The sequence below is a fragment of the Falco rusticolus genome, chromosome 3 (assembly GCF_015220075.1).
Source record: "Falco rusticolus isolate bFalRus1 chromosome 3, bFalRus1.pri, whole genome shotgun sequence".
Taxonomy (NCBI): domain Eukaryota; kingdom Metazoa; phylum Chordata; class Aves; order Falconiformes; family Falconidae; genus Falco; species Falco rusticolus.
In genome coordinates, this window is record NC_051189.1 from 106,392,552 (window position 1) to 106,414,181 (window position 21,630).

Below are 21,630 nucleotides of genomic sequence, written 5' to 3' on the forward strand. Positions count from 1 at the left end.
GTTGGAGCCCAACAAGGCTGTTTAAAGTGTCAGACGCCTTCCCTGCAATTATCCACAGTACAGGACAAGAAACTAAGCCTGCTTCTCAGCAGCCTCTGCATTCCTGCATTCCTGCATCACAGGTCTGTTACTCTGGGGGAGCACAAATTAACTTTCCGTGATAAAACTAGTCGAGCAGACGCAGACGTGTGATTGAGTGACTTGGGTCTTCCTTTGACTTGCTTCTCTCACCTGTGCAGGCTCTGGCCATTTCTGGGTTTGCCCAGCGGTTCTGAAGACGTGAAGGAGAGGGGCAGGAGCCTGGAACGGGTGCTGGTGCCTGCGCTGGGGCAGCTGGCTGCAGCCCCTCACCGACCCACATCAGGCTGAAGGTGTTGCCACCCACGTCTGCCACTGCTGACTCCACCTGGGATCTCTACAGCAGGATTTCACACATGAACCTCTATTTCTCCACTCAGTAGCCAGGGGATTATGAAGTTAACTCTGTGGGAACAGTCATGCACGCCTGAACCACCTTACCCTCCTTGGTCTTGGTAGAAATTTTGCGTAATTCATTATTACAAAATTTAGCTCAAGTTAAAAGAGAATGAAAAACTCTATCTCCTTTCTTTTTCCAAGAAAGTAACTTCCATGTACCTTCTTGAAGGAATGAATTGTATGGGATAAAAAATCCTGGATTTTCTTCCAGGATCCCAAGCATCATGTCCCATTTCGTATCTGTTTACTGTGTGCGCCTGAGATGTGGTGGACCTTTTTTTCTCCTGCTGTTTAGTAATTACATGGTTAGGCATTGTCACTGTAACCCACACCTTCAGAATTCTTGCCTTGAATCTGCCACTGACTCAGTGGAGCGTGAGAGCAGGTGAAGGCTCACCATGCTCCATGATCCAAGCCGCGTGGATGCGGCTAGCCCCTCAATGCCTGGACCCTCAGTTTAGCACCTGCATGCTGGGTTCAGAGCAATGTGAGCTCCAATCCCTCACAAAAAAACCATAGCCCAGCAAAGGCAGGATCAGCTTTCCTAGCAGGGATTCCAGAAGAGCTCCATTGCCTCACGTCTGGCCAGTCCACAGCCAAAGGGAAAGGTGTCAGAGACGGCTGTGCCAACACTGTGCCTGATGGTGCTGCGATAGCCGTGGTGTGGTTGGCACAATCAAGGGGTCAAGGCTCAATACTTCTCCATTAGGATCCAAACTGACCCAAAGACTGCTACAGAGCAGGCTGAACGCTAATAATCTCCTGTGGCCTCGAGAAATTCACTTAACTATAGGGGCTGGAGGCCCTACATACATACTCAGAACATGTGTGGTAAGAAAAATGATACTATTCAATGTATTAATGTGAGGTGAATGTAGCAAAATCTCCCTGAGATGCTAAATCTACTGAGGTTCTTAATTCCTCATTTTGTGTAACACATTAATTTTAAAGCATCTAAAAAAGCCATATATTAAAAATAGCTTTTTATTTTCGTTGGTTTCACAGTCTATGAGGGGAAAAATTGGCCAATTACTGACCATCTTGGAAGTGTTACTCAAATTAAATGCTCGATTATGCAAAATAGATGCTCTGCTTCTGCTTTAGTTGGAAAACCTAAAGAAAAGTGATAAAGAAAATTCCTCCCTATTATAAAGTTAGCAGAGTCAGTGGACTTTGAGGATAATGAATTCTGAATTATATACCTTCTATGATGGTTCCAAACATACACATACGTATTGCATAGAAAACTTACGAGGATCCCAAGATACTGGACCTGGTTAACATGTTTGAAATACGGCATTAGCAAGAGCCTTCCCCCAGAATCTCTGCCAGATGTTAGCTCTTTAGGAAGACTCAAAGATGCTGCTCCTTTCTCAAGTCTTGCGAGATGCTCATTGCTCCCATTGCTTCTCTCCTGATACGTGTTGCCCAGATGGCCTTTTGGGAGCAGGGTTTCCCACTGAACACAATGCAGAGGCAAGCACCGTTGCTAATGTGGTTTGTAGTCAGGCACGCTTCCTTTGTGACAGGAATGAATATAGTTAAGAAATGGTGTGGGAAACTCAGAAGTACACAAACTTCCATAGCCTTATGTTAGCAAGTCATTTAGAAAGGTAAAACGCTTGGGAGCAGGGACAGAGCAGTGTTTCTGAATAGTGAACGGGTAAGACAGCAAAATGTAGGACACAATTAGTGCCAAGTCTTACAGACCATCCTGAGGTGAAAAATAAAAAGGGTCCGAACCTAAGAGCCTTACTTGGATCCTCACTGAAGTCAACAGAAACTTCAGACTCCATGAAGAGTGAAGCAGACCGCTAGATTTAGCCTGCAGCTTCTGTACCTCCAGAGCTATTTCCTGATCTCCGGTAAACTGGTGGAAATACAGATTACCTCTACACGTACAGTGGAATTTATCAAAATCCTAATCTGAAAAATTTGAGCCTGAATTTCCATCTGCCAAATACCAGTACCAGCATCCGGTCTATTGTTTCTCATTTCTTTTATCCAAGCAACACAGAATAGTTTAGAAGTATTAATGAAGAGAAAAGCTTCCCTGTAGCATTACTGGTATAAAATCCGATCTAATAATCACGATACCCTCATGGTCCACAGGAATCACCTTTCCCCTTTAGCACCGTGCAGCAAAGAGGCACAAAAATCCCATTGCAAAACTACAGTGATGGCTTCCCGAATGGGACCTGCACTGGCTGGGTTTCAGAGCTCGGCATCTCCCAGATTGCTCAAGGAAAGCACACCCACCAACACACGGAGCTAAGGAATCGATGCCCTGCTGTACCACTGGGGGGGATGTGCTGCAATGCTTGCCATCATATCTGGGCAGCCTTTGGTAAAGAGAATAGCAAGACAAAGGTACTGAGCAATCTGGAGCAGGGGCACCCTGACTGTCAAGTGACACCTGGTAGCTGAGTCTCTCGCTTTCTGTCAGTGACTCCATGGAGAGTCCTAGCAAAAAACCACGTTATTCGGGCAAAGCTGAACTGAGGCAATGCCTCGCCTACTGCAGACGATCTCCAAGCTGTGAGGAGGAAATCAGTCCTGTATTTAAATTACAGCAAACTGTAATTCAGATTAACATGCCAGGGCAATTCAGGATTGGAGTAGCTTCTGTATCTGTTTGCAACAGCTTGCAAAAGCTTACGAGCATCTTGACTAATACCAAGGCTCTGTGCTTCCTGGGACACACTAAAAAAATCTGGGGGCGTAAAGAGGCAAACAGAGTATGTGGCTCAGAAGTCTTAGCGTGGGCAAAACCCACCTCTGCCACCTTCAGCGGGACCATTTTCTTTGGCCTTACCAGTGGCTGAGCAAGATTCTGCTCCTGCAGCTCCTTTCCCTGTCATTTCCTTCCACTTTTCCTTGCTGTGCTGCTTGGCAGTCCCTTGTTTGAGTCTGGTGCAATTTCTGTTTCTCTGCATAGCTTCCTTCACTTTTTTTTCCCCCTTTTACTCAGGGTTTCTTTTCCCTTCATGCAGTTTTCATAATCTGATTTTTCGTTCTGTCACTCTTTTCCCCTCTGTCTGTCACAGGCAGATGTGGTTTGAGGACAGGAGTGTCTTACGGACCCGCGGACTGTGTGAGTTTGGAGTTCCTTCCAGTTTCCCACACTGCTCTCCTATTCACTGCATTCAGGCAGAGGATAAAGGAAGTGTGCCATGCTACAAGCTGAATTAGAAATGGTGTTTGACTTCCCTTTGTACTTCACAGAAACCTTGCTCTGGGCAGACCATCTGCATAGCACTCACTGTGGAGAAAACCATTGATCAAGGCCTGTCAGCCCAGCTGGGGGAACTTGGGAAAGTAATTCCCTGTGCCACTTCAGTTCTTTAGGGCTTAACATCTGGCTGGAGGGGGAGGCGACAGTTGATGGTTTAACAGTCGTGCTTCCTTTCAAGTTTGGGATGCTGTTTTGATCCCCGATAAGCCTTTCTGAAATCCTGATTTTAATAACATGGAAAGCATCCAGAAGACTAGGAATAATGCACTGGCTTTGCATTTTCAAAGTGCTTTACAAATACCAGCTAATGAATTCTCAGCAACCTTCTCTGTGAGATAAGGATGTATTATTAGTGATGTTTTACAAAGGAAGAAAAATGAGGCAGACAGGAGAAACCCAAAATTTCAATATTTCAAATAGCCAACTGGTTGCAGTGCTTCTATTGCCAAGTGGCTATTTGAGACATCTGGTTTACAAAGATGCTCAGCGCCCACTTCTGTTTCAATCAGCTTTGGCATCTCTGAAAAGGAGCAAACTTGAGAATTTGTATTCCCAGCCTGGACCACACTTGCACTTGCACCACCTAGATAAGTAGATGCAAGAGTTCTCCTTTCTACTCAAGTTCAGCAGTGGTTTCTGAAAATGTTATTCAGTACGATTTGTTGAAGGCCATGAAATGGCTGAAAAGGAAGATGCACTCAAATCCTTGGTCAGGAAATACTTAATGATCTATTCAACAGAAAGTAACTTGATCTCTCTAGAAAGTAAACGAAGTTTTAATTTGTTTATTCATGCTCCTGAAGAGCTACCAAAACCGCAGTCTTAAGATGCAGCTGTCCTTAGTCCTTGTGCAAATCTGTCTGTCAGCACCATTTCATTTTGACCAGCTGCCTCCCAGCGGTTGCGGTTATTCTGGGCTCGGAGCTCCCTGGAGGACAGGATGCAGTGTGCCCCAAATTACATGAACTCCCTGAGTTTATAAGGGAAGTTCAGGCCCTAGACTCGTGGCCTGGATAAAACCGGTGACTTAGAAATGAGAAAGGAGCTGTACTGCTTTAGTAAACAAGATCAGTGCTAGCTACAGCATTATGTGCTGATTGTTGGCCGCACGCAAAAGGTGCCTGCCCAGTCTGACGATGGCAGCTCTTGGGGACTTTGTGCCAGATGCCCAGTACCACACCACCGCAGGTGACTGTAGGGCCCAGTTTATACTACCAGCTACACTGAAGATGTTCTGGGGTCCTGGTCCTATTCTTAATGCCCTCTAGGCTGTTTCTGTAGAGTTTGGCTCTAGATTGCAATAGATCCCCCTGATCCTGACATGTGACAGCCTGCCTTGCCCTGTGGCATGGTGATGAGAGCCTCCAACTCTGCCTCGTACGTCTTGTGAGGACCACGGTCTGTCAGTCCTTGCATATGCCCCTCTGCTAGTCCTTTGCCTGGCTCAGAACTAGGTTATCTAGCTTTTGAAAAACCATTCTTGCCTGCAAGGTTGGCACCTGCTTTTATCTGACACGATCTCTTCTCGCTGCTGCCAGCTGAACATGGCAGAGATGTTCCTCAGTCCTCCAAAATCTACCTGCCTGGTGGGGCAGGACCTGACACTGAGCCCCAAGACGCTTTCACCAGACACCTGTCCATTGTGTTCCACAGTGTGGTGACTGACAGCCGCCAAACATGAGAACGTGGGTTCTGGTGGGAGCTTCCATCCCAAACCCAGGCTGAACTCAAGGGAAGGGAGAAATTCACTGGGGCATTCAGCTGCAGGTTACCAACTTGGTCCCAAGGTAGGGAACAATCAGATGAGGCTCAGGGGATGCCAGGGAAGTCTGTGACTATTATCTCCCCTCTCCACCGCTGCTCTAGCTAGAGATGAGGGATTAAATATTTGACAAGAGCAGATAGGATTAATTGCTGCTCTTATAAGGGGAGAGGTGACTGCCCTCCTGTCTCGCACAAACACACCACTCCTGTCTCGTCAATGACAGCAAGTGGTTGTTGGGGCCAGACCTCAGGAACTACACCCCCAATTCTCAACCTGGTCCTCTGAAATATTCTCTGCTTGCCAAAATGCTTGGCAGCACTACTTGGTAAGTCTTGCGATTTTTATAATGGGACTCATAATACTTATGGCCTTCACTAATATTTCACATCCGAGCCTTGTGCTTATATAAAGAGAGAAAATCAATGACATCAATCCAAAGTCCAAATGCTTAATAAAAAAAAAAGTTTTTTTAAAAATCCATCAGAATTATTTTAATTTTATTAGAAACATCAACATGTTTTTGTTGAATCCCTATGACTTTCAGCCCATTTCTTGGTTTCTTGAAGCCCAAATTTTGACATTCGAAATGTTGGCGGTAATGCCAGATCCTCAGAGATGCTCAGCCCATTGCAAGAACTGAATAGTCCCATCTTCCAAAAAACCCACCCAAAACAATGAAGGAAGTGCATGAACTCAGCAGCTTCTGTATTTGCTCCCTCCACTCTATTGTTAGTGACAGGCTCTTCTCCTTCCTTGGCCAGAGCTGGGACGTGACTGACTGGTGGGGTCTGTGTATTTCAGCGGACTTTTGGGGAGCACGCGCTCCCGCTGAAGTCAGCAGTATCGGGGGGGGCTTTAGAGCAAAACCCAAAACCATCTGGGGTGCTTTAGAGCAAAGCTCAAAACCATCTGGTAGCGTGTGTGAGAGAACTGCCAGGTCTCCGCGCTGTTGCTGAGCTGGGGAACACTTACATTACTGAGATCATAACTAACTTAGCACCGACCGGCGTTAATTGTAGAGCAAGGTGTAGCTGAGTCCCCTGGTAAAAGCAGAAGGACAGGATGTATTCTGTGGTTGGTTTATATGGGTTTTTGAAGGAGGAGGGTGGTAAACACATAACATGGTGGCTCCCGCAAAGCCTGCTCCCAGGGCAATGTGTTCCTTTGAGACATAATTGATTCCTGCCATCAGGCACCAGCCTGCTCTCCCCCAGGGTCAGCGCTTTCCCACATCCAACCCCATTATCCCACAGACCATGCCTTTTGTACAACACACTCCAGCTATTCATGTGCAAAGCAGCTGTAATCCCCAGACCTTTCAGAGTCAATATACCAGGAAATAATAAATCCCTCTTGTGCACTCTTGAATATGCTGAGAGGTGACTTGTGGGAATTTCAGCTGGGCAGAAAAATAATAAATTCTCCTTAATTTTTAATTATTTGTAATACTCACTGTAGAAAGACTATGTTATTGGTGCATGACTATTTCAGGGTCAACCACACAAGCAACTATAGAAATTGCTTTTGCCTCCAACAGCCCTGAAAATGCATATCAAATTGTCTTATATGTTTCTTAATGATCAAAGTCCACTTTCCTTCACTTACACACCTGGGAATGGCTGCATATTAAGCGTTCTGGATCTAAAGGAAAACTAATTAAAAAAGGTTAACCTGTGAAGAATGTACTTTACAGTAATAAAAGACCGCTTTTTGCCAGGGTTCTAATGTCTAATATCTAAAGGAGGCAAGATAATGCCATGCTAATGACATTTAATGGAATATTTTTTTACAATAGGTCTAATACAACATAACCTTTTCCCCTGAAAGAGGCAGATTGCACTACACTTCCACTCCATCAGTTCACATGGCAGAATTACGCTTGGCTTGTGAGAGCGAAAGAAGCCAATCCTGAATGGCAAGTTCTGCAGGACAGTATCTTTACATATTGCCTCCCATGACAAAGGTTTTTTTAAGCTATTTACTGTGTAGAATGTACTATCACTGAAATACCCTGAGCAGAATGTGGTAGACAGGGTTAGGTGTACCTAGAGGGCTGGGAGAAGTGATCTTTATCTGTGACACCAAAGCAAGCAGTGGCCCCTAAGTTAAAAACTGTAGAGGATCATTAGGGTTCACCTCAAATAGGCAGTACCCTGTCTTTTCAATCCTTACCCAGAAAACCTCCACAGAGCAAGTCGTACGGGTATGAGGATGATGAAGGGATGTGGTAATACTGCAGGGATCTGTAGTACTAAACCCCAGGAATCTTACACAGTAGGAGACATCCCTAATACCCAGTGGTAGTAAGGTATGAGTGTGGCACAACATACAGACCCAATAGTTTCATCAAACATTCAAAGGTAGTAATTTCCACACAGGTGTGTCAGCACAGGTCAGCTTGGGACCCTGGTAGGTGTTCTCATTGCTAGTCTTTCTCTGTGATGCTGCCACTAGCACATGGCCTGTGCAAGTGAGGTCAGAGCCAGCCTGGACCTAAAAAGCCTTCCATTTTAGCTGGGTAAGCAAGCCTTTCAGCAACACTAACCGCGGGCTGGCCCGAGGAAGAGAAAAGCCGACTAGAGATGGGACTGCACGCAGCACAGACCCCGCAGAGCCCTGCTCTCCAGGCAGCTGTGGTGACAAAGGGGTGTCCCAGGGAAGGAGCATCTCTACCAGGCTCCCAACAGATGGGGAGAGAAGAAACTCCTCTGTAAAACAGCAAGAAGAGGCCACCCTTAGCACTCCTGCAGAGGAGCAGAGCTGTGCCCACCGTCGCTCCTTCTCCGCTTGGCTCTCACAGGTGTTTGGCAGTACCCTGAAGTGGTGCCCAAAAACCGCAGGGGCCAAGTCAGCCCTGTCCCTATCTCCCACCACAGACACGGGCTCAGCTCCTGACGCCACGAGGGCTCTGTGAAGAGCTCGGCAGCACCACTCCCATTTCCCAGAAGGGCAAACTGAAGCACGGTGAAGCAAACTGTCGGCCCCCGGGACAGCCAGTGCTGCGGCTGAGCTGGGCATCCCTGCTGGCCACCCCCGTGTGTGCACCACTGCCTCTGCCCCCTTGCCCCATGTTGCCCCCTTCTCCTGGAAAACCCAGATCGCTGAGAAGCCCCTGCCTGCATGGCGGAACACGTGCTTTTCAGCCTTACTTGGTGAAAAAGGCGTGTGAGTTCATCGTGCCCTGACAGCAGCGCAGGCTCCACAAAGGAGTTACTGGCACCAGGCTGTGTGGGTTTGAATTTCTCGGCGTTTCCCATACTTTTCCCCTATTGATAACATTTCTTGTTGGGACAATAGAAGTGTGCCTTGCAGCTACTCATGACATTAGTGACGGTGCTTGAGTCTGAATGATTTAAAGGGGAAGAATCCAACTCCCAAAAGACCATCTGGCTATCAGTTATAATACAGCAATAAAGGTCAGAGCTGCTGCTCAGGAGTTGGGAAAAAGATGTTTTTTGACACTGAAGAGCCTCTTCAACCAGCTTGGTACATGCCTACCTGCCAGCTTCTAGCTTCTAGGCCTGCCACCATCGCTCTTTTGCTAGGAAAGGGATAACACAGGACACCAACTTCTGGAGGAAGGCCAGCCAAACAACACAGGAAAAAGGGCAACACCTTACTCTAGCCGGCAAGAGCTAGGGCATGGTCTCTGAGCTGTATCTTACTTTGTATCACAACCCTTTGACTACTTCAAACTGTTCATGAGATGTCTTGTCTCCTGGCTTTCCCACAACGCAGGGAATAAAGGGCTCCAAGGACAACATCTGCCCTTCACAAAGAGCTAAGCCCATTCAGGCCCATACAATGAAACCCACCAAGCTGGCCATTTCAGTGACGCCTCCCTCCTTCCTGACAACTGCCCATTAAACTCAGGCTTCACTTCAGGATTGCCAAGTACGAAATTGCCTTTGGCTTTCTTACTTCACCGCACACTTCCCTCCACCATCTCCAGATTCTCAGCCACGCTCCCGTGCACAAGCAGTGCACTGGGAGAAGATGAGCACACTTCTGCCTCGGGCACTCCAGGCTAGACCCCTCAGATGACAGGATGCAGCACAGCTTTTCTCAGGTAGGTTCTGGGTTATTTTCGGCGTTGCCTCAAGGACTGTATCCAGGCAGGGATTTTTCTCATAAGACAAAAACAGAACTAACCTAAAGTTCCACACATCTTCAATCTTTTTCTTGCCTTTAACACAAAAGAAATGTTTGCTTAATTTTTATTGAAATTTTCATGCAAATCCAAGCAAGCAGCACCACCCTCATTTTCCAGAAAAGAAAATGGAGCAGGGATGTCATGCTAAAGGTTATGCAGGGAAGCAAATACATGGTCTCTGAGATTTCATGTCCAGCAAACTGCAGCAGGTCCAGCCTGCAGTGGAGCAGTGTGATGCTTCTTGGTCAGACGAGAACAAACCACATCAGAAATCCCAGGCCAGAAGCAGAACTGACCTCCTTGCTGGGGTCCAAAGGTGGGCCTCAGCTACTAAATCCCATTCACAACTCACCTCTGACTTCCCAAGGCCTAGGGCTTCTGGGTTGAATCTGATGCTATTCTTTAGCCCAACATCCCATCATACCGACTGTCAGTTCTCCACTTAGAAAAGTCATGCAAACAAACCTGTTGTTTCACACTGGTAATGCTTTGGCTCACCCATTAGAAGTGTAATGACTGCACAGACGAGTGCAAATACACCCTCACTCTGGCAAATGGCACCTGGGATGCTGGCTGTGAAGTGCCCTCTCTAGAAAGAGTGGAGAGATGTCCTTGGTGCTTTTGATTTTAACCCTAACAGTGCTCCCCTTCTTCTCTTCCCCCCTTCCCCCAAAAGTGTGCCTCCTCCACGCTCACAAATGTGACTGGCACATGTAGGGACTCAGGAATGCAACTGATCCCAGACAACCAGCTGGAGGGTCAGTGTTTTCCCAGATCCCTGGGCAGCCCTGAAGAGCCACGCTGCACACTCCACCAGTCAGCGTGGGCAGAAGGTTATTCTCTCCAGGGCATTTGCAATCAACGTACCATGCGCTAATAGATGCTTCCTCTATTGTTCAGCTGTGTGCCTGGATTGGCTGAATGGCTGTGGGAAACACCAGCAATCCTGAGACTCACGTATCTGCTGAAGCTCCCTGATGTATAAATAGAGGCAGCCGGTAACTGCCAAAGCATAAGTCTTACGCTCAACACAGCAGCCCGGTGCGGGGGTCTGTGCCCAGGACTGAGAGCACTAAGAATGGCTCCCAGTAACACCCTCATGATCCACATGGAGGAGAAACTGCTGCCAAAAGAAAAGAATAAAGTAAGTAGAGCCCTTGACAGGACTGGGAAGGCTGGCCTGTGCTCTGTGCAACAGGCCACCTCTAACAAATAAAGACCACCTGGGAAAAGATAAGGGGGGAGAAAGTGGTCTGCGGGAAGGCAAATAGGTTGAAGAGAGAGAAGGGAGACTATTATATAGAGTTTTTAAAATTAAATTGAGTGGGGAACAGGCAGGCAGCATCGCAAAGCTCTCCTGCCAAAAGAGAGGGTCTTTGAACGCATGTGTATCAGGGCATCAGAAGGGGAAATCAGGCCAGGTCTTGGAAAATCCTTAACGATCTGCTCCATCTCTCTTACAGCTGAGGAAGCCGGTGGTGGAGAAAATGCGCCGTGACCGGATTAACAGCAGCATCGAGCAGCTGAAACTGCTCCTGGAGAAGGAGTTTCAGAGGCACCAGCCCAACTCCAAGCTGGAGAAAGCCGACATCCTGGAAGTGGCTGTCAGCTACCTGAAGCAGCAGAGCCAGCTGCAGGACCAAAGTGAGTGCAGAGCACGTATTGCACACGCGCGCAGCCCACTCCCACAGGCCTTTGCCCTCCCCTGCAGCCCCGGCCCCCAGAGCATGCAGGGTGTAACACACCAGCTCTAGCCACGTGAGCAGGGCTTGTGGACTCAGGCTCTTGAAAGAAACTTAATCCATGAATGGCAACTGTCCCATGTTTTGGTCATGATCTTAACCCACTGCATTTGCTTCTTTCTTTCTTTTCTAGCTTTCATTAACAAGAATCTAGAGCAGGACTTTAACAGTGGATACCTGCGGTGCCTCAAGGAAGCGATGCATTTTCTGTCCTACTACGAACCCAAGAAGGAAACTCAGGTGCAGCTAATCAAGCATTTCTGCAAAGCTCAGATGGGTGCAGATGTCATGTACTCGCCTGCTCTGCGGAGTTCCCCTCTGTCACCCTGCCTGTTTGCCAGAAAGCAACCTGCCCAGAAGACTGTGGCTGCTGCTCCTACCATCTGGAGACCCTGGTAGACCTGCAGAACGTTGCTTTATTCCTATGTTTTGCTACAAAAACTAGAGGGGCCTGTGATTTAACAGTTCCTCTTTAAAGTAGGAAACATTGCTTTCCAAAGGTGGGAGGGGGGCGGTTATTGTTTTTCTGTCACAAGAAATGAGGGTCGCTAAGTAGTTTCCCTTCATAGTGAAGGACTGTGTTTGTATCTTGCAGCAAATTTGCTGCTTTTATCAGTGGCTCGTAGCCAAAGAGAGGACGAAGTTCTGTGGTGATTTAGAGAGCCAAATGCCCTTCTGTTTTCATCACACCTTTGCTTCGCAAGGCTGTTGAGTCTGTGGCTGTCAGGGGAAATCTTTCTGCTAACTCCCTGGGTCACTGGTTCAAGTGCTCCATTGTCTCTAGATAATGTATTGACCTTCCTAAAGAAGGAGCACTTTCAAGAATGTATTTTGTATCGTAAAGAGGGCATTGAGGCTTTACTTTTTGAGTGAAAGACGTTAATAAGAAATGCTGATTCTTCTGAAGTTCCTACGCTATTTTTAGTATAACTTCTTACAGAAAGTTATGAGGATAACAGAAAGCTCTAGGGAAAATTCTCTTAATGTCAGTATGCCTACTCTCAGTTGAGGGACAATTGATGCCTTTTGTAAAGGAAATGCCTGGGATATACCTTAAGGAAAAGGGGGAGGAAGGGAGGCAATGACTACTTTATAATCATTCATTCTACATGCTAAAGAGCCTAAAGAGCTTTTATAAAGTTGCGATGTATTCATCCTGTGTGATGTTCAAGTTTGGTGTCTTCACTGTACAATACAATAAAAATGGTTTTAGTCATTAATTCTTTGGTTTGAAATTATTAAAATGGCTAATACTCCTGGACTAAGGGTTGCATGTCGACTCCTCCTGCAGTGGGGAAGCTATCAGGACACATCATATTTCTAAGCCCTTCATTCTAGCATGTAATTTATATTTGTGAAATTCATTTGGCAGAACAGGATTTCACACCGTGCAGAGAAACAACCCCTGGCAAAGTTATCAGAAATTAAAATGGAGATGAAATTGAAGTGAGATACTGAGAGGTGTAGACCCAGATAGTTAATAGCAACCTATTCAGACTTCAACAAATCACTAATTTCACAGCCAGTTTATTTCCTCCCATTCCCCACTAATTTGCCCACCAACCTCAGTTCAGTCTTACGCTTTCTGTCTGTTTAGGAGGTAGCAACATGCAAAACTCCTAATAACTTCCGAAGAGTTTGGCACCTGACTCTGCTTGGGGATCTTATTCTCCTCTTTGAAACTACCTGCAATGAGGTGAACTACTTTTTGTTGTCTTTCGATTTCAGCACCTTCTGTTACCTAAACACGAAGTCTGATAGGCAAAACCAGAATTGCGTGAAATATGCCTGTATATGGCTAAAAGTATACATAATTTGGTATCAGAGATTGGAAAAGCATTTCCTCTCCTAAATTACTTCCCATACTTTTCTTCAAACATTTTATTCTCTTTCTCTGACATCTACCTAAGGGTCCAAACCATGCCATGAATAGGGCCTGTGCCTCAGAGTTCAGAAACTGCCACGCTCCAGCAGGTTTCTGAGTTTTTTCTATTCAGCCTGCTGTAGGCATGGTGTCTCTGCCAAGTATCTTTCAAATGATCCTCCCTTGATTTTTTTCACCCCAATTCAGAAAACAAACCTAGCATATCCTCTTACACGGAGATTTACAACAACCTGCCTACCTGGCCTGCACCAGCTGAGTGACCCAAACTAAGCAGCCGGGTTTCCCACGAGTTGCAGAGAGCCACTGTAGCATCCACGTGCAGTCTCAGCTCGAGCCCCGTTAGACTGTTCTGCAATTCTCTATGCACAGGCCACGCGATTCCTGTCTCCTGAGGATTAAGTCAGCTGCACTCTGGGGATGTGGAAAAGATTAGCACCTGTTGTAAAGGATGTGCTTGTCCTTCTCCCGCACAGCTACACAGAGGGAATGGATGCAGTGAACAAGCAAAAAGGGGTTCAGAAGCCATTTGGGGAAGCAGAAAGGAAAGCACAAGAAAGGGGATCTTGAAGCCACTTCTGAGCACCTTCAGTATCAACAGTCTCTCCAAAACACAGCACCTTTCCCAATAACATTCACTCACTTTTCCTTAAATTTAAGTTCCCATTCATTGCTCAGTGGGGACTATTCACCTTTTATTTTCCCTTTTCTTCAAAGCAAAATAAATCTGCACAAATAGTCGGTTCACAATACTACTAGCTGACCACAGTAACACACTGATTTGGATGTATGACAGGGAACCCGTGCATTCTTCCAGAGGTATGGAAACAGCATGAAACACCACGGGTCAACAATTTCAACTCTCCTCAGGTTCTCTGGGAGAGATGCTTTTTTCCTTAAACGAAAGGAAACTTAGAATATCAGATCTTGTCAAATAGCTGCTTTGCTAAGCACAAAGCAAACTGAAGATCTGCTAAGCTGACAAGACTGAACTGCATTCAAACACTGCTAGCTGTTACCTGGCCGGGCCTCGCTTGATCCACAATTAAACCCTCTGTTATATGTATGGAAAGGACCAAAAAGCCAGCTAGCCAGGTCAAGAACATTCTACCTCATTACTGCTGGATGGATCATTTTGGTTATTATTTCACCCTGAATGCATGAGCTGGTTGAGTGCTCTTCATCTATCTGCCAGCGTAATACAAGGTGGGGGTTTGGTACAGTTCTGCAATTCATCAGGGGCTGATACTGATGCTGCAGTTAGATTTTTCTTCCCAATGAGCTACTAAATAATTCAGAAGAAATATTTTTAGATTTGGTGGTTGCTTAGCGATCTTGAAAAGTCACTTCACCTTGCTGTGCCCAACTCGTCTTTGTCAATTAGTACAAGCTTCTGAATCCCAGCAAAATTCAAGCTGTTCATCCATGTCTGTGCATTTTTAAATCAGGCCTAATTAAGGCAGTTTGCAGATAGGAAGTTTGGGGGAGTTCAGACTCAGCCAAAATGCAATGTGCCCCAAAGCATGCCACAACCCGACTGACTACGTACCGCAGGGACTGGGACTAGAGCCACGTGCGTGGCACGACGAAGCCTGCTGCTATGAGGTGGACAGGTATCTTCTGCAGCTAGTGTGTTACCACCCAAGTCAACCGCGCCGTGAATGTCACAGTTGGCAGCATTGCTGCAGTTTGTTTAAAACTGACAGCATAAACGGAGAGGAGAAAAGGAAACCAAAGAAGAGCTGCACAAACTGAAGACTGTTGGATTTGAACCCAGTCCCTCTAGTTCTAGGCTGACACAGGAACAGGCCGTAGAAATGACAACTGTGCAAAAACTCATGTGAGATCACAGCCAGACTTCTAAGCCCAGAACTCCTGCCACCCATACTGGCATAAATCTGGAGAGACATGGCTACTGTCATTCAAACCACAAGGTCTGACTCTCAAATTTACCCTGAGGTGGTATTACATTCCTCTGGCTCTGGTGGGGGAGTCGGTCACGCTGAGCTGAGATTCAGACCTACTGTTTGCAGAGCAGTGTAAGGGAGAGAAACAGTTCTGGGCAGGGGAAGAAACCGAACCCCACCAGAAAGCCTCCGCTTGCTCCAGGGAGTCAGATCCACAGCTGGTACGAGCGCATCGCTTCTGTTTGTCACCAGCCAAAGACCTGCCCCTTGGGACTTTAGTTTACCAGTTCCTTGAGAGCTAAAAGCCAGACCTCCAGTTTCACCAGGCTTAGCGCAGCGAAGGTTATGTTTACAATTTATTAATTATTATCACTTATAATAATTGAACGCAAAGCTTCTTATTGCTTCCCTATCCCCTGGGGTGACTCTCCCCTGCTCCAACACATTCCCACCCTCAGGGAAGATGTTGTTTATTATGCTGATCCCACAGCCCAGGAATACTCTCCTGACAAAGCCCCTATTAACCTCAGAGTGTGGGCCTGAGTTTCTCGGAGTTTCCCACACTTTCTTCCCCATTTATGACATTCAAAGGGACCACAAAGGAAGCGTGCCTCACAACAGCCCACATTAGTGACGCTTTTTGGCTCTGTATTGTGATGACCAGCAATTCCTGTCCCGATAGACCATCTGGAGAGCTATTTTCCCAAGGAGCACATTGATCGATCAGTATTATGCGAGAGTCCTTTTAAAACTTGGGAACATTATGCTCTTTGACACTAAATAGGTGTCTCGAGAGGGGTTGTCAGAAAGATTTTAAACCATTTAAGGAAGGCACAGAAAAAATAAAAATTGTAATTATTTCTTTATAAACGCCATCAATAGCATTTGTGAGACAGGCTGACATGAATGTAGGAAATGGTCTAAAATAAAAATGTTCTAAAAGTGATACAGAAAGGAATGCTTTAAGCCACCAAGTTGCATGCTCTAAGTACAGGCACAGATGTACAGGAGCACTGCTATTTAAATCTGCGTAACGTAGGCAATGAAATTCTGGTTTTCTGTACTCTTTTCTCATAGTCCACCTACCTCCAGACCTGTTGCTACCGTGCAATACACTGGGTTCCCCTCCACGGGGAGCGAAGTATCAGACGGGCTACGAAAGCTGCCAATTGGTATTACTAGTAGCAGCATCTTTTGTAAAAATAGTGTGTGTAGTAGCTCTGTGCCTGGGCTGAAATCACCACCTACAAACCAGAAGCAGAAAGCTCCATGGCCCAGTACCAATCTCCTAGGCTAGCGGTCCTCCAGCTGTTTTGATTTATGGACTGCAATAAACACAAGTCTACTGATGATGGTATTGGGCTGGCTTGGTTGGTTACCTTTCCTGGATCCTCTGCGGTTGTTCCTCAACTCAAAGCATCTATGGCGCACAGGTTGCACACCACCATTGCTCAGGGTCAAGTGGTGACCAACTACAGCTGGAGACAATTCACGTGGTGGGCCTTGCCTTAGGAAAAGCTAGGAGTCTTGCCCGACATGCAAGGTCTGTAAGTACAGCCAATGACAACTGCTTGCAGATTTCTGTTTCCCCTTACGCTCTTCAATATCTGTAACAAGTGAGAGTGGAGACACCTCCCTGTTTTCATGATGCAACTCATGACTGTGATGTGATATCCAGAGAAACAAGGCCACTAAGAAAGCAAGCCTCTTTGTCCACAGCATAGCTGGCAGCTCTCAAGAGCAGGTCCAGATTTCACATCATCCTCCAAAGAAGGGAGTTATTGTGTCACATTGTTTAGTCAGCTCCACATGTTTGGCAATTTTGGGGATTTGTTTTCTTTTAATCCTTCGTTCCAAAAACAGGGAAACCCCTGCTTCTGAGCCTCAGACAACCGATCTTTCATTCTGATGCTGCAGTGACAGTCAGAGAGGCACAAACTCCTCCCACAGATACGAAGCACAGTGACAAGGACTTGGATCACAAGTGTGTTTCAGTGGGACAGACTATTGCACCAACAGCTAAATATTTAAAAAGCCTAAACTGAGCAGGCTAGTTACAAACTTTTTAACAAAGAGCAACTGGACTGCCTACAGCACAAGATTTTTCTTTCCTTACCATAACCCTTGCAGAAAGTGCATACTGCACCCAGTTTCATAACCAATATGCCTAGGGACAGCCTTAGTCTAGACAATTTATTATTCTGAAGCATCATCTAGGAAATACCGTTGCCATCAAGTTTTCAGGCCTTAATAATTGAACCAAACAAGGTGGGGGTGGGGGATATTTGTTTCTCTTTTATCCATCAACAGTACACAGAAAGTTAGGTGAAGCAGGCAAGGGGGACACTGAAGATTTGCTGGTTTTTCAACTGACAGAGAGAGGGGGAGAAGCCAGGAGCTCGCGAGCCCAGAGGGCTGTTGTTCTGCATGCTCACTGCAAGGCAGCATGCCTGGTTCACCATTCACATCAGATGGTGCGAGTCCACAGTTCCAAGGATTTCCCACATTGCCCCATTCAGTGTGTTAAACTGTCAACAAAAGAAGTGTGCCTCTGTGGGTCCTGAGAAGAAAGCTAACGCCTGCTGCACCATCTGCCCAGCACTTAAAGGAAGGGATAATGCTTTAATCAGTGGGAGTTGGTTTAGCCCTTCGGAGTCCAGGGGCATTGTGCTGGGGATAGGATGGCATTATTTAAAACCACTCATTTCATATTTCTGGAACTGAAAATTGGGTCAAAGCTTCCCTCCTTTCTCACTGTGCCCGCTGCTGCTGCAAACATATTTCTTCCCATACGGTGCGTGGCAGGACCTGCTGTCCATTCCCTCTCCTGTGGTCCCCGAGAGAGATCCACAAAGCCCTGCGCTTCACTTCAGGCTCCACTAACGGCACAAGTACATGCAGCCAGAGACTGCCCTGGCTGCAAGTACTACTGCTGATTACAAGCTGAAAAAATAATTCAGGGAACTGGTTTTGAATAGGACTTATACTCCCTGTTCAATTACAGTTTTTTTCACAGCCATTTACAATTAAAATTGTTACACTCTAAGTGATCCATCCACATGTACAGTATCTTTGGGCTGGGAAGGGAGGACGGGCAGAATGGCTGATGTATGAAACTCACTGCCATGAGAAGCCAGGACGTTAGAAGGGGCTTTGTAAGCTTCAGGTTAACAACGAGTTACAGAATCATCCTTTGCAGGACCATGTCCTTTTATACAACACTATGTATGTTGGAACACGCTGCTATCTATGTACCCACAGACACAGGTTGTGGCCCCAGCTTATCGAGAACGATGCTGAGGGCAGGTGCGACAGGCTGACTGCAGCCAATAGCGAAATGAAAGGTTTCCTTTGTGGTTTTGAAAGGCAGACACAGGAAACAGGTAGGGTTTTCATTAATACTGTTGTAGTAAGAAACAGGTATTCAAAAACTAACATCCCCAACCTGGCTAGCCTATTAGTGACAATCTAGGTTTACTCCCTGTTCTGGCCTCTGACCACAGAACAGGCATTAAGGAAAATTATGCCCATGCACAACTTCCCTTAAATCCATAGAGCTCCACAAACTACAGCTGAAACACACACAGCATAAAGCATAACTGGGAATTTGTCAGTGAGGCCCCATGTGCCTCACTGACAGATCTGAAATGTGACCAGCTTTGTACAGGATTGTGCTTGGGGAGGCAATCCCCAACAGCCTGAAAAAAATAACTCAAAAAGGCAGCTATAATCCTGGATCCTATCTGGTCCTTTCCACTTCATTACCTGTGTTCAGTGTCATACCCGTGGCACATACACTGAGAAAGCGCAAGACTGAACATTCACAGGATATCCTGGCACCTGTATTTACATTCTACAAGTGGGGTAACACCAACAAAGCAATAGACAAGAAATTACTTTTCACTGCATCTCAGTTGTCTGCAAAGGGAAAATATATTTAGTTGCTTTATGTGGAGATTCAGGCCCAAGGGAACAGTGAGGCATTTACAAAGTGGCATGAAATTAAATAGGACATGTTTGGGAAAGGCACCATAATCATTACATGTCACGGGCAGCCGTAGGAAAGCCCAGATTACCCAAACAAAAGCAAGGAAGAGCTCTGAAAATAACTTATAGAGGGACTTGTAGTATCTAAACAATGGAGTTGAAAATATTTCAAGCTAACTGCTTAACACAAATTGTTTTAAAGGTTCTTCCCTTGATTTTAGTCTCTAGTTGCCTGAAAATTATCTGGTACTGTATTCATCTAAGCACGGTTTAATGTCAATGAAAGGGTTTAGTCCCTCTAATTCTGCATTTTTTCCTTTTCAACCTCTCTTTCGGTCATGGGCACAGAGCATTATCTCTTACTGGGATCAGTCTTCTGTGCTTAATTTCTCCACAGCCTGGGAAAAGGCAGCACATTGAGATGCTGACGTTCCCAACATCAGGCAGAAGTTTGATTATAATGACGGCAAACGCTTTCCCACGTTCCTACCCCAGCGCTGTAATGCCAAGCCCTTTTGTGTCACACACTCCCCAGCCCACCTGCTCCTTTGGGAGCAGGGTATTATACCCAGGCGATTCACAGTCAATTTGCCATGCTGTAATAGATGCTTTCTCTATTGTCCCAGGGTACGCATGGATTGGCTATCGACTGTGGGAAACTCAAAGTCGCTTAGGACCCATGCATTTGTATTCAGCCACTGCGTATAAATAGAGGAACGCCAAGCTCCCTTCTCCACCCGCTAACCAGCACGCCCTGAGCTGAAACCAGCACTTGGGATAATGGCACCCAGTGCTCTCTCCCTGGAAATCCTAACACCCAAAGAGAAGAGCAGAGTAAGTATCCACTGCCTCTGTGACCACAAGGGCAAAGAGCTGAGAAGGGCTGAACCCCTTTAGCAGCAGGTTATATAGAGATGGAAGGGGAACGTCTCGCTGCTAACTGTCCTCTCCCCATCGTGTGTTACAGCTCAGGAAACCCACTGTAGAGAAACTGTGTCGCGATCGGATTAACAGCAGCATCGAGCAGCTGAAACTGCTCCTGGAGAAGGAGTTTTGGAGACACCAGCCCAACTCCAAGGTGGAGAAAGCCAGCATCCAGGAGATGACTGACAGCTACCTGAAATACAGCCAAGGTGAGTACAACCCCCAGCCGTGCTTGCTGCCCTTGCTTTTAGGCAAAACTCAGCCCGAGTCTCGCTGTGTAACACTTCTCTCCCCTTCTGTCCTTCAGCTTTTGCAGCATCTGCCAAAAGCTGACAGCAGTATTATTGTGAAGGGTATGCCTGGTGCCTCAAAGCAGCTCTGCAATTCCTGTCTCTCCATTCAGCAAACACAGAAACCTGGATGAAGCTGATCTGCCATTTCCAGAGCTCACAAGCAGTGCCTAAGGACTCTGGTTCTTCTTCTACACCCACTTCCACCCACCAGCCCCCTGCAAAACAAGCTGCACTGAAACCCTCCTGCAGCCTGTGGAGGCCTTGGTAGGCCAAGAGCATGCTTATGTGTTTCCTGGACATTTTCCTGTATTCCAGAGGAGATCGTGACTTGCTATACAAGTCCCCCCACTCCTCTCATGAGTAGGGAAGAATGTTTTCCTTTTTCAGAGCATTACTATGCTTGGATGTCTGCTTCCCTTCTTCTAGAAGGACTAAAATGATCCCACCACGTGGAAAGTTATTCTTAAAGAATGTGAGATGTAATCCTCCTGCTAGGAGGACCAAGAGGAGTTGTTCAGAGAGGAACACCGACTGTTCTTAACCTCAGTGAGGCTGTATGTGTACATCTGTTGGGAAAGCTGTAATTTCTAAGACATTCAAGCTAGCATTTTCAAAAGTGTCCGTTCAGGAGGAGCCCTCTCTGCCTTGCCCTCCTTGAGACTCCTACGTCTCCTCGGCTATCCACACCTGCACTGCCCGGCTGCAGCTGTAGCCGCGGTGGCCCAAGGCATCCCAAGCAGAGCAGCTAGCCTAAGTGGACACATTTGAAAAAACTAGCTTTCCTACAGGTGCCATAATGGGTTCTACAATATTTGTAGACTGTACTGAGCATGCTCTGAAAATGGTTAAACCATAACTCAAACTACGTAGAGGAAATTCCTCAGGATGTCTTGCTCACAAAATCAGAGCTCTGTTTGTGAGGTTCAGGATATGTATGCCTTGTATAAAGGCAAAAGCTCATTTTTATATCCTTATAGGAAAGTAAGTTACGGCTGTGTTGTCGATTTTACAAGAAGTATTTATCAAAGTCTTTCATGAAAGGCAGATGTATAAATTATATTTATTCTTTGGTACCCCACCACCAGGGGAGAACATGAATTCATTACTGTCCTTGTAGGATGCTATGACGTGTTATGTGTGAGCTGCACCAATTGTATAACCTGTGCCAGAAATTATCTTCAACTCCAGAAGTTGCAGAAACTTTTAACAGTACAAAAATAAATAAAAATCTAGTTAATAAATCCAACAAGTTATTTTTTCTTGAG

At 46.2% G+C, this 21,630-nt stretch overlaps 2 protein-coding genes across 2 annotated transcripts; both read left to right on the forward strand.

Moving 5' to 3' along the window:
- The first annotated feature begins 10,284 nt into the window (after positions 1-10,284).
- On the forward strand, positions 10,285-12,592 carry LOC119145204 (transcription factor HES-5-like). Its single transcript, XM_037381463.1, has 3 exons — positions 10,285-10,774; positions 11,094-11,274; positions 11,506-12,592. Exons 1-3 carry the CDS (start codon positions 10,709-10,711, stop codon positions 11,769-11,771), a joined length of 513 nt encoding a protein of 170 aa, XP_037237360.1. The 5' UTR covers positions 10,285-10,708; the 3' UTR covers positions 11,772-12,592.
- A 121-nt stretch (positions 12,593-12,713) lies between these two features.
- On the forward strand, positions 12,714-21,621 carry LOC119145207 (transcription factor HES-5-like). Its single transcript, XM_037381465.1, is given in 3 exon segments — positions 12,714-19,982; positions 20,116-20,281; positions 20,380-21,621. Coding segments are annotated over 3 exon segments (474 nt in total). The 5' UTR covers positions 12,714-19,928; the 3' UTR covers positions 20,634-21,621.
- Positions 21,622-21,630: the final 9 nt, after the last annotated feature.